The sequence below is a fragment of the Oryzias latipes genome, chromosome 20 (genome assembly GCF_053564925.1).
Source record: "Oryzias latipes strain Hd-rR chromosome 20, Olatipes_Hd-rR_3.1".
Classification (NCBI taxonomy): Eukaryota; Metazoa; Chordata; class Actinopteri; order Beloniformes; family Adrianichthyidae; genus Oryzias; species Oryzias latipes.
The window spans coordinates 18048887-18062772 of NC_136256.1; the positions used below are offsets into that span (position 1 = coordinate 18048887).

A 13886-nucleotide genomic window follows, 5' to 3' on the forward strand; every position below is an offset into this window, starting at 1 on the left:
TGCAAATGTTTTAACATGTTTTGAATACATTGTTTATTCAAAAATTATTTACCTGAATTTTTTTTGTCTACTTTTTTTACGTTGTGTCTTAGGCATATTTTGGCATGTTGAAATTTATTATCAAACACAGAGTAAAATGGCAAATAGCTTTTATGGCTTTTTTAAACAAATTTTTTGAGGTAATCAAAAACTTTAACTGCACATCAAATGTCGAAAATAAAAAAGGAATTACAGTAGGTGTACATGACTTGATAAAAGATACTTTAATTAAACTTACAAATCTGAAATCTCAATAACCACATATTATTTATAGTCCTTGTTTTAGATGCAAATGAATTTTAAGATGAACTTTTCTATTAATTGGAGGAAATATTCCCTTTCAGGTATGCAATTACTCGACCACCACCAAAGGAAACCTTAGCATCCACATGCAGTCAGACAAGCATCTGAACAATGTGCAGACACTCCAGAATGGTGGCAGTGAAGCACAGTACAACCATAACCACGCCAACCACGTACCCAGTGCCAACCTTAGTGGAGGCTGCAGTGCACCTTCACCATCCAAGCCCAAACAGAAGCCCACTTGGCGCTGTGAGGTAATGAGGGAAACAGGGAATCATTGTAGCATAGTTGCTGTAGCATACCAATTAACTTGTTTGTGTTCACACAACAAGCCAGTTGTTTACCAATGTGACTTTGTCTATTATGTTTTTGCCACGTCATCTGACTTCTGATATCCAAAACAATGTCCTATAAGATGTCCATAAGATTTTTCAACTTTTGTAAAAATCCCTCAACATTATCCATCACAGCAGTTTAGTCTACAATCCCAATCATTGCTTATAATTCAAATTAAAAATAATACATGTCTGGTTAATATTTGAATTATCAGTGTCTAATGTTTTCTGTTTTTTGTTTCACATTGAATAAAACAGGTTTGTGACTACGAGACCAATGTGGCACGGAACTTACGAATCCATATGACCAGTGAGAAACACATGCACAACATGATGCTGCTGCAGCAGAACATGAAGCAGATACAACACAGTCTCCATCTGGGTCTGGCTCCAGCCGAAGCAGAGCTTTACCAGTACTACCTGGCTCAAAATATGGGCCTTGCTGGAGTAAAGCTGGAGAACCCAACTGGTAGCAGTGGCCCAGAGACCCAGATGATGATTAACCCATTTCAATTAGATCCTGCAACTGCTGCTGCTCTTGGATCTGGTCTAGGTGAGTAAAAGTAGATTTCCCATGAAACAAAAAATCTGATTATGTTGATAGGTTTTGTGTGATAGTTTAAAAATGTGAAAAACATCAAAACACTTGGATTCTCTTTTTTATTGTTCCCCTCCAGCCCCCACTTTAGCTTTTTCAGCTCATTTTTCACTTGCCCAGCTTTACCTGTTTTATCTCCTAAATCTGCTGCCATCTAGGCATTTGATTTTTTATCAAGTGTTACCTTCGGTCCTCTACATCTTTTCCTCTGCCCTCTCACCTTCTTTTTGTCTTTTTCCTTCATTGGCCCCCATTCCTTGCCCTCCTCTTTTTTTTTTTTTTTTGTCTTATCTTTCCTCTCATATGGTCCCTTTGTCATCGTCTCCTTTCATTGACCCCTCTCTCTGATTAAAAAATGATTATGAGATGCCACATGAGAATTATTCTTAATCTTTCATTTGTAATTTTCTTAAGTCAGCTTAATCCCCTCACCATGGACACACCATCCAGCCTTCACTCACCCTGGAGATAATACACATATATAAACACACACACACATAAGAACACACACTCTAACAAACAGCAGGAAGCGGATTCCCGTAGGAGTGAGAGAGATTTAACAATGACCCTGCAGTGTTGCACACCCACTCCCTCCTCTAGTGTGGAGGTCACAGCCCAGCTAGCAGATGTACTCTCAGCGAATTACACTGATAACACACAGCTCCCCATCGTGAGCACAGCTGCACATAGGTTCAAATGGTGTGAGTGGAAATTAATTTATAAATAAAAACTAACGCACTCATTTACAATTATAGATTCAAAAGAATACAAATCACCATCCACAGAGGAATTATATGTTTATAGACAACAAATATGTCTCAGACTTTGTCAGATGTGAGGTTTTTTTTTAAGCCATCTCCCACAATCAATAAAAAAAGTAAAAACATATTCCTTCTAATTGGGAAAACGATCTTGTAACAAATGATTAAGATAATTTGTAAGCCTTTATACCCACTGTGTTGTGATATCTGAAAAAGAAGGCATGATAAGCTTTGGATTCATGCATAGAGGGACAATGAAAGGATCAAACGAAAGAGTTAATTACATTTGCATGAATAGCAGAGCTTGGGGATTTTTTGGTTCTGTGGTGGGTGGACAGAGGAAAAATAGAGTTTGTGGTACATTGATCAGCTTTTCAAATCTATGCGTGGATATTAGAAAAGCTTTGAGCCCGAAAACCGTTGTCCCACCATTGCTGAGAGCAGTAATTAAAGCTACCTGATGAGTGAGTTAGCAAGTTGAAAAGGATAATTGTAATTGATCCTGATTCAATCCTATTAAGGTTTTTTATAGACAAGACTTTGTAAGAAGGCATAGTCCTCTGTGAAGCTTTATTTTATCAAACCCCTTTTGTGCGGGAGAGGCCTGTGTGGTTGACACTTATTTTACACACTTAATTTCATTCAATAGAATAAGTCTCTTTCCTTTCTTTGTGTGGTAACACTCCATATGCATTTCTACATATTATTTCCATAAATGTTTTTTTTGTCATAACCTTTGCTTAATTCACAATTCTACCTGCTTTTAGTTGCTGTTAGTTTTCAGTATGCTGTATATGTATTTAAAAGAAAGTTTAATTAAAGTTTTACCCTTAATTATTCCTTCACTTCAGCTATCTCACATGTGTTTTCATTTATTTTCTCAACAGTTAACAGTGACCTTACTGCTGAGTTGCGTCTTGCCAGCGGCCAACTGATGGCAGATGACCTGTCTCTGGTGACTTCGAGTGGAATGGGAGGCATGTCCTCATCAGACCCTTCCCTCTCCTCCTTGTCGCCACCTATCAGTGATCCTCTGCTGCGCCTGTACCAGTGTGCTGTGTGCAACTGCTACTCCACAGACAGCCTAGAGGCTCTCAACGCCCACGTCAGCGCCGAGCGCTCACTGCCCGAAGAGGAGTGGCGTTGCGTTGTGGGTGATGTCTACCAGTGCAAGCTCTGCAGCTACAACACCCAGCTCAAGGCCAACTTTCAGCTGCACTGCAAAACAGACAAGCATATGCAAAAGCACCAGCTGGTGGCCCACATCAAGGAGGGAGGCAAGGCCAACCAATGGAGATTAAAGTGTGTGGCCATTGGCAACCCCGTGCACCTCAAGTGCAATGCCTGTGACTACTACAGTAACAGCGTGGAGAAACTGAGGATACATGCCACCAACCAGAGGCATGAGTCTTCCATCCGCCTTTACAAGGTAAAAAAAAGCTTTAACTATTAGGAGTCCTGTTGAAAAAACATCACTTTAGTCGTCTGTGGTTGTCTAAACAGTGAAAATAAAAATGTAAAAAAGAGAAAATACACACAATGGAAAAAATTAACAGAACACCTTTTGACCATGCACGTATTTTCTCAGACCTCAATTATGACATTGGACACAAAAAGGATATATTTTTTTCTGTGATAAATAATACCAAAAAAGAGCATAAACAGTTTTTGTTTTTGAAAGAAACTGTCCCAACTTATTTAGGACAGCATCACACGGATGTAAAGTTCCCATGAGAGCGGAATGGCAAAGATAGCAGAGGTCACTGTGAGAGTAGTGAGGAAGATTTCCATCTGACATGGTTGTGTTTCCTGCTTTTGACCAGATGGTACTACTGTCTTCCTAAAAGCACACACAAGTTAGATACTTTGAGTAAGCCTTGAGACATACCAAACTTTAGGTTTTTGTTTTTTATATTATTAGTTTTTACACAATACTTTCATTTTTGTTTACAAAAAGTACTTTTTTTTCAGGTCTAGTTTAAATTGGTAAAACAAAGATAAAGATAGCCCAATCCCACACACTGCATAGATTCCCACTATTCATTTATTGCCTGCTTTTAAGGTGGGGTGGGGGGATTGAGTCTGACATCTCTCTCAGTCTAATAGGATGCGGTTACATTTTCACGACCATAGCCTACAAAACAGGATCACAAGGATCACATTAATGAGGATTTTTCTACAATTAGTCAACCTTTAGCTAGTTTAAGCATAAACATGGATGTTTTTGTGTGTTTTGTTTTTATATGGGGAAACAGCACCAGCCAAGTGATGATTAGTGTAAACCTGTTATTTCTTTTAATGACGGAGTAACAAAAAACTCACCCCTCCTTTTAATCTAACTGCTTTGTTGATATGTAGTATTGTCTTGTCCACAACTTAACAGTGCTGGAGGATTGTTTTTCTATGACTATGTCTGCATAGTCTTTTGTGAATGAAATCTTGTCCGATACTCGATAAGGATTGACATTCATTAGAAAAACTCTGATTCTTACTTACAACTTTCAGTCTTAACTGGATTAAGCTAATTTGCACCTTTGGCATTATCTAAAATGGTCTTAGTTGACTTCAACAGGATGTTAATACTAAGACACGATTGCTCAGTAGTAATTGCAAAGGTTAAAGTTGGCATGAGATAAATTGTCTCAGTACATTTCGTCTGCCTGATTGCGTATCGATGTATAAAGGGTCTCTGACTCAAACCAAGACTTTGTCAGAGCAGAGCTTATGAATAAATCTGTGTTTTTTTTTTGCATATGTCATATATAAGGCTTTCCGAACACTAAGGCGCAGTAAGGGAGACAAAAGAGTCAAAGATAAATTTGTCTGTCAAACTTTATTAACTTCGTTCACAGTCATTCTAGAACTTGTTTGTAACTCACTTCACATTAGCTACATCAAAAGTGTCAGACTTAAGTGGACCTTATTGTTTGAAAAATATGGCTATCGATAGGACACTACACTTTGGTTGACTTGTTATCATGTAACAAGGCACAGATTTGAGTTAAAATGATAGAAAAGAAAATGATCAGTTGTCAACGGCATACTATTGTAACCTAGAGACTTTGTAGAGCAGTTTTGTTTCCAGGATGGTTCAGATAAGTTGTACTATCTTCAAAAGCACCCGTAAAGCCAAAGAAAGTGAGGTTCATCCCATTGCCCCCTACATGCACCCAAACACCCCTACATCTCATGTACCCTCCCACCTACTCCACAGGCTTTAGCAAATCTGTTTTACAGATGATGCTTTTAATGCCTCTGGCAGAAATTCCACTATTTTACCCCTGGACATTTGGTAAAGCAGAGCAAGAGTTGCAGAAAGCATTGAACGAGCAGAGAGGGCTGCAGAGCAAAAGCAGAGGGAAAAAAATCATTTCTCTATTTGACCAGAAAAACACCTCTCCTTTTATGTATTGGCAGAGGTGAAAAGCACATGGGGATAGAGGTAGTTTGGCCGGGCGCATAAAAGATCCAAGTGTTGACGACTTTACCATCTGGCTTTTTGGAAACAGAGAATATCTTTATAGCATGGGAAACCATTTGAAGATACAAACAAAAAGCATATTCAGGAAGTTTTATGGCTGCTTTGTAGCAGCAATGTAGTACTTCTAAGGGGGATTTGAATGTTTGAAAGTGTTTTTTTTTTCTCCAGACTTTGAAACAGCAAAAGGGAAATGACATTAGCGGCTCATGGACATCAAATCGCCTGGTGTCCAGGGCACAGCAGGTGGGGCCTTACATAGAAACAGGGTCAGTCTTTTACACTTGCTGTAGATGAAACGTTAACATTTCTGAATAGTCCGAGTTCATTTATAATGGGAATCTAGTAACAGTGTATTTTTACACAGTAGTCCACCTTTGGTTATAAACAGGGTGCATATACAACCTCACCTCTGGTACTGATAGAACTGAAAAATCTATAACAAACCTATAAAAATGATTATTGAAATTATGAAAGATATTCAAGGTTATGCTTGTGTGCTTTACTATGAGAACTCTGATTTATATGGAACCTTAAGCTTCATTTCCGCACTGTCGTGTCCGGTATTTAGACGGTTTCTATAATGAAACGGACCCATTAAGCTGGACTGAACCATACCATTTTTGGGCCCTCGTTGGTTGTAGGTCCATAGAAAAAGAAACTTTCCGGTTAGGGCGGAGCTACTACGTTGACTGGCAGAAGGTTGTTTGGTCAAAAGAAAGCGCCAAACAGTTTTTCTTGCAGAAAAAAAACTGAGTTGCTGGATGACCATTGTGTTGTTGATAGCTTCACTCTTGCTGTAGTCGCACTACTATGATACAAATCTACAGAATTGATCTACCCCCCACATGCGCCATTACGGTCCAACTTTGAGTGGAAAAACCAACCTGAATTGCCTGGACCATTCGAAATTGGACTATACCGGACTGTACAACTCAGTGAAAACAAGGTTTTTGTTTAGCATGCCCATGCCTGGCCCAGCTTGTGTTTAGCTTGGTAGCAGTTATGATGATGATGAGCTACGTTTTGTTTTTTTTAACAACAAACTGTGGACCCAATGCTCATGGAGTCAGGAGTAAATCTGTCAGGTCCATTCACAAGTGTGGCGTAGCGGCATGGGGGGGGAGTCTAGTTTGTAGCGAACATGTGTGTTGGTATGCATGTGAGAGCTTTCTGAGAGCCCACAGAGCTTTGAGGCTGAGAGCTGGGTCTAGCTCGCTGCTGGGTCATTACGAGTTTAGAATGTTCATGGTCACTGTGGTGTAGTCAAGGACCACACACACACACACACGTACAAACACACACACACACAATTTGTTTCTGAGACTATGGCACCTGTTTCTCAGATGGCCATCCAAGTAAATCTTATTCTGTCTTCAACCTCTGCCAATCTGACCAACCTTCTGTCATAATTCAAGCGAAAATGGGGTCCACTGCACTTTTCTAAATCTCTGTTTTTCTTTTCCTCACCTTCTCCCTATTTTCTTTCATTCTCCTTTGAACTAGGAACCATCGGCTCATAAATTACTTCTTGCTATTTTTTGACAGAAACTCAGGGAAGGGCATGTGGATGGAGAAGGGCAGAGAGAATGACAATAGACAGAAAGTTTTTTTTTTCACTGTGTCTTGCCTTCTTTCACCACCTCTGTCTTATCCGCTCTCTTTGTTTAGTCTTTGACTCTTTCTTTCATTCTCCCTCCCTCCTTTTGTCTCACCCCTGGGGAGCATCAGATAGGCCATCTCATTACCCATGATCCTCTTGGCAACACCAAAATAACAGGGTTGGAGGAATTAAATGGGGAGTGGACGGGTGGGGGTGACTGGATGAAGGGAAAGATGGAAGAAAAAAGAGAGAATGTTGGTTATGTATGTGTTTTTTTTTTCTTTTTCCTCCTCATTTTTGTTTTTTGCCTTCTTTATCAAACATGGGGGCTATTTTTTTCTTTAACCCTTCAATCTCTGACCCTCCCTAAACAAATTTAATTCCTCTCCATCTCTTTCAAATGGAGGTAGCTGTGTTCGTGCATCTGTGATATTAAGTCTACCACTGCGCCTTGCCTATTAGAAAGGGTCATCTCTTCTCTCTGTCTCATTTGAAAATCAAATGGCCCTATATATATGCAGCCCAAATTATTGAACTGTCATTTGGACTTGGAAATGGACAGGAGATTGACTCCCATAGATTTGCATAAAAAGTCATTGTGCTGGTCCCCAGAATAAAAAAAAAATGGGGTCTTGATTTATTTCAGATGCATGACACCATTTATGACACTCACAAGCACACAAAGATGCCTGTGTACACACAGAGGCACGATACTACATACATTCATGGAGACACTCATACAGAATTGTGGTTATTAAGTTACCGTTTTCCACTTGAGTCTATGCAGTCTTGTTCCAGACACAGACTGTTGATCACAGTGTCCTTGTCTTGCTCTCACAGATGGATTTAAAGAGGTGTTATTCTCTTCAAAAAGGAATTGTCTCAGACACTTCACAGTGGATGCTACTTGACTGCAAGATATAGATTTTCATGTTCTGTCATGGAGATGGATGAAGCCGCCAAAAGTTCAGTGCTGTAAACCTGAGCCGGCGAATGAAGGCGCTGCAGTTTTGTTGGCAGAAAAGTTGTCTGTCCTGCTTTCTCCCCTTTCTGTGTCTCCGTAAAGCAAAGAGATGCCGGTTAGTAGATTATTCAAATGGTCTTGTCTTTCACCTGCGTGGAGATCACAATGGAAATCTTTCAGAGGTCTGAGGGCGGGGGACTTGGGGTAGTGGCTAATTAAAGCATAAAAGCAGGTGTGTGTGTGTGTGTGTGTGTATGCTGTGGCTGTAGCTTTTTGTTAGAAGGAGAAGACTGAATGGACATCCCCACCCTCCCCCTTCTTCCTAATAATCCTCATAGATATTAATAAGAGTTTCAGCCCTTCTCCAGCGCCTTTACCAGATGGCTAGTAGCACTCGCGTGTGTGTGTTTGTGTAGTGGATGTGTGTTCAATGTCCAGCTTTAGTTCAACACCCAAACGGTATGTTTAAATACTATAGCCAGCCTCCCCACTCTCATCCATTTCTTGATTTTCAGTGAAGTAGCCAAAACCTGGAGACGGATGTGTGGATTCTTGTTTTTATTGCATCAGAAAGGTGTGGTTTTGTGTAGAAATAATAGGAAAACAGACACTACATGTTTTTTTCATATTAATAGCCAGATGTAATCCTCTTCATAATTATTCCCACCCCTCTGTGGGTCATTTGGGCCGTGTCAGTGTGCAGGGGACTGTGAAGTAGATCTAGGCTGACAGGTATGGGAACGATAGCAGAAGAAGAGTGGTGTTTGGAAGAGGTGGGGGGATTGTGAAGTCTCTAAAAAGAGTGAGCGAGAGGAATCATGGGGGGGGGGGGGGGGGGGTGTCAGTGTCATCCAAACCACCAGAAACAAGGGAACATTGCAGCAATGCAGGAACAAAGGAGCTGGCAGGAGTTTGTCTTTTTCTTTTTTGTCCTTTTGATCCTCATCTCCACCCACCCACACTCACTTTATCCCCTACACACACAAATACACCCCCCCTCTCTTCTTTTAGTCTTCTGCCCCCTGCTCGTACATTTGTCTCCATTCACACCTTTCTTTTTTTAATTTCCAACCTCTTCCTTTCAGTTTTTTTTTTTTTGTCAGTTCTTGATCATCTTGTTAGGAAAAAGATAACAAGATTGTTTAAAAAAGAAGTTATCATCAAAGAAGGCGCTCCAAGCTCAAATATGATCTCTTGAGACATGTTGTCTTCACTTTTTGTCCATTGATTTGATCAGAGGTACTTCACATAGATCACATGGCAGAAAGATAAGACACTTTTTTTTCTGTTACATTTTTCTTAGCACTCTCCAATGAGAGTGTTTTCATCACGTTCTTGTGGCATTTTTTTCACAATGGAGGACATTTATAAAAAAATTCAGCTTAAATTAGCATTTCTGAGTGTTTCTTTATTCAAATTGTTGTAAATCAAGAGCAGGTGTAAAAATGCAGTTTGAAAAAGCTTGTTGGTGTGATTTAGAAGCTACAACGGCAAGCCAGAAGCTCCCTGCTCCGCTTTATTCTGATGCATCCACTTGGAGACGACTAGATCGATGTACGTCTTTGTTTTCCTCGTTCAAGTTGGCACAAAACTGTATGGCTGGATAGCTCCTATATTGCTCGCCATTTTTGTTGCACCAATAATGTTAGGCTGGGGTTGTGAGGGCCTGTAAGCTATTGGAAGAGTGTAAACAGATGGATGTTGATGTGAGGGTGGGCTCAATCCTCTGGGTTGTGGGTCAGTCCCACCCACAACTCAGAGGCAAATTCTATTGAACTACTGCCGCTCTGCAGAAACTATGTCCTAGAAAACAGCACAGACTTTTGCCTAAAAACAGCATAACCATAATTATGAGACCACTGAGAATGATTTTACGGTAGATCAAAAGTTGATCAGAGTGGGACCTTACACCACATGACATTAAAATGTGAGTACATTCTACAAATCTTGCCTCAAATTTTTCAGTTCAGCAGTTTGAAAAGTTACATCAGACTCTGAATTGTATTTAGATAGTGCGTCCATACTTGCTCCCGCCTCATGAAGCTATCAGGATATTGATATGGACAAAGTTGAACTGAAATACTCCTCAACGGCCCTCCAAATCAATAATCAATCGATTAGAGGTAATTGTGCTACTCCCTTGGAACGGTCCCAAGTCACTCTCTTTCTGGCTTTCTCCTTTCGTCTCACACTCTCTGTCATTATCAGCATGTAGACCAGTATACAGCATTTCAGCATTCCAGCTGTAATTGATTTTAACCATTAGTTGCTCAGTGAATAGATAAGTAGTGGGAGATATTCGATTATATGGAGGGGGGGGGGGGGGGGGGGGGGAGAGAGAAAGAGGGAGGATAAAGAGAGTGAGAAAAAGAGGGAGGAGGCAGGATTTGGGGATGCTGCCAGAGAGCTTCAGAAAAGGGAACTGACCTGTCCTGCTGTCTGTCCGTCTACCACTGGCCTCCCATCTTTGCAGTGGTACAATGCTGCTGACCTCCTGTGAGTTCAAGCAGCTTAGTTTCTAAGAGGTAATCCCTAATGCTTTGAAATAGACCTGATAGAAATCCTACTTACTTGTTTAGGATTAATGTGGTTTGTGTGGGGTTGAGCAGGACAGGAGTTTTTGGCACATTTAGTTAAATGAACCCATCGGAGTTACCATATTCAGTCCGAATTATGGAGTCAAACTACATTGCAGCCATGTGTCAGGAGGCAGATGCAACATTTTAATTAGTATCTATGTATACATTGGCATAAACAATTTTTCGGTTTGTTATGGTTTTTATCAGGATATATGGCTGGTAACTGTTAAACATTTTTGGATCCATGGGTTGAAGTTCCATCTTTTCTAGAAATATTAATAAGCTTTATACTTTTTTATTGTTGTTATTTTTTTCATTCTTTTGTTTTTTCTTTTTCACCTTATTCTGTCAAGACTGTACGTTAGGACTAGGGATAGGGGTAGATGAGGGAGGAGGGGGACAAAGGCAAACATTTGAGTAATCTTCAAAGAGCCCATTGGTATGTTGAGTGGACGCTGGTATGTGGACTGTGGCTAAGGCTTTTTCAAGAGAAAACAATATCCTCCCTTTAGACGGCTGTAGCCTGGACAAACACATCCAGCAAGGCGAGTTTTCCTGCGGCTGCTGCCACTTATGTATCACCTCCTCACATGCGTGTGGGGAAAATGTTCCGGTCTTTTGCGTTGTCAGTACATCTACAGATCATTGCTTAGAAAGAAACACCAAGTTGAAGGTATAGTAGTCAATGTCAGTCAATGTTTGGACGAAAAAGACTTAAATGAGGGCCTTCTGTAAATAAAGAGATCATAAGTGTGCCGTCTTGCAGGTCAACTGCAAGGCATGTGATTTACTGAGGCAAAATGCAAAACAGCTCTCGTTGAATAGGTGTCTTTGTTGTGTTAACTATGGCCGAAACCTCTCCAGTATGTGTTCATATGAACACCATTTACTCATAGTATATCAATGCATCAAGCCCTAGTGTGTGTGACAGTTTTTCATAATGGGTGAAACAGGGGTTTTATTTGATTTACTTTGTGAAAGTTCCACATACTCCAATCATCTTTTGATCTATTGTAAAACAAATTTAATTCCTTCCCAGATTATGCTGTTTTTATAAAAATTTTAACAATAGTACAGTTTCTGAAGAGCAGCATTAATTCCTTAGAATTTACCTTTGAGTTGTTGGCGGGAGTGTTGGTGCAGAGTAAGCCTGCCCTCCTTTCCCACCATCCCTTTGTATACAGTCTCTCCCACTTGCTTAGAGCCCCTCACAACTCCAAGATAACATTGTCAGTGCAAGAAAAATGGCGAGCAAAATTTGAGCCATCCAGCGTACAATTTTTGAACCAGATTCCATCTGGGACGAGGAAAACGGAGACGGAGCGAGGAGCTTGTGGCCTACCGAGTGTAGTTTGTACTTAAGCTTTTCAAACGACATGCTTTGTCTGCTCCTGTTTCACCACAATTTGAATAAAGAAATACTCAGAAGCGCAGTTTTAATCTGAATGTTATTCGTATACATGTCCTTCATCATGGGAAAGTATTAAAACGTCATTTCCATTGGAGTGGTTCTTCAAAGTTTTTGTTTGGCATTTTGCGCAAATTTATCTCCATTTTGTGACAAAGAGTTATCACAAATGTCGACCTATCTATTAGGTTGTTATCTGAGAGCAACTCTCAAGAAGAAAGAAGCAGTCTGCCATTTTGTGACAGTTTTAATATGAGCTCCCCTTGTCCGGCTATCACCAACCATTTTCTCACGAGGATCCACCTCAGGGATCATTTCTCCCATTTCTGTCATTAGCAGGGCCTGGTTTTAGGCTTGTGTTTTGTTCCCTGCACCTTTTGTTTCGTGCTAAGTAAAACCATGCGATGGGGTAGGGGCTAACTTGAAAACAATACTCCCCTTCACAGGCTCAGGAATGTGTAACTAGTGATTTGAACCCTACTACACTCATTTAGATTCTTCCCCATCATTTGCTGTCTCTTTCCATCTTTTGTTCTTTCAGTCTTTCACAGTTTTTTCTCGCGTCTCATTTTTCGCATCTTTTTTTCTTTCCTGCTGTTGTACTGAGGCCAACTCTAGCTCTTTGAAAAATGCATGTTTTTGCAAATCTTTGCTATGTAAAATTTGAATAATTGAACAAACTAAGACAAAAATGTTCCCTTAAAAAAAAAAAAGATTTGTTTTCGTTTAGTTTTAGTTGAATATAATTTTTTCAGAGAGGCCCCGTTTGATCCTGCTAGTCAATAATTCGAATCTCTTTCAACTTCTTCACTTTTGTTTGCCTCACTGTTTTTATGAACTTCATCAATTAGGCCTTTGCTTTGATTTTTCCAAGTACTACAGTGCATTGGACATGGTGGGGGGAAAAAATAAGCCCAAATATACCAATTATGTCTAATTTAAGAGTTTGATTAAAATCCATCCTCTCACCGAATTTGGGGAAAAACAAAGGCACCAACAGGTTTCAACAATTTGTATCTCACTAATTTATTGTATCTGTGAAGATAAAAGGCTGTAGATTGTGAAGGGAAATTGGGAGGTCTGGTCAGTCTCACCTGGCGGCTATAGAGACAAGCCGGGCCTTTTAGACCCTAATGGGCTATGGTCAGGCTGGCTAATAGGGAGTAAGTGGCTGAACCGTGCTGTCTAAATCTAATGCCAATGTAAATAGTGATCCATTTTAATGGCGGGGATGGAGGTGAGGTAGCTTTTGAGACTTTTAACAAACATGCACAGATCTGCTCTGGTGTTTTATCTCCTAGAATCTGTTGTTCCTCACTGCTTGGTTGCAGAAGCAAAAGTTATGCGCTGGATTAGTGTTTTCTTCTATTCAATATTGTATCAGTGTTTTGCTTGTTTTCTTAGGGAAATTGACTTTTCGTGATAGACACATTTAGTTGTTTTTCACCAGACTGGCAATTCTTTACAATAAATGCAACAATTCATGATACCACAGATTTGTTCTCAAACTTTTAGTTAAGCTCCGAAAAAGTTGTTGTCCTGTGGGAGGTTATGTGTGCTGTAGTCAAAAATCTCATTAGTTGAAAACCCTACAGGACTTGACCTTTATATTGACCAGAGGACAACTCTGCACTGCACATTCCCCCTGTAAAGTCCTTTTGAACGATGTTTGGGCACAAAAAAAAATAGGTCAACCTAAAAAAAGAAGAAAAAAAATCAGTCATTATTTCACGTGCATTGTGCTGCAGTTCAGACTTGTGTCATATTGAATGTGATATTGTTACTGGATCTTACCTAGTCAGATTGTCATTGCAAACT

At 40.0% G+C, this 13886-nt stretch overlaps 1 protein-coding gene across 6 annotated transcripts in view; it reads left to right on the top strand.

Annotated features, from left to right (window-relative positions):
• zfhx4 (zinc finger homeobox 4) overlaps nt 1-13886 on the top strand; it is a 90510-nt gene that overhangs the window by 34552 nt on the left and 42072 nt on the right. For all 6 annotated transcript variants that reach the window (XM_078938961.1, XM_078938960.1, XM_078938959.1 and 3 more), the window contains exons 3-5: nt 384-596; nt 936-1230; nt 2924-3465. In XM_078938961.1, the coding sequence (XP_078795087.1) occupies nt 384-596; nt 936-1230; nt 2924-3465 (1050 nt within the window). The remainder of the gene's footprint in view (nt 1-383; nt 597-935; nt 1231-2923; nt 3466-13886) is intronic.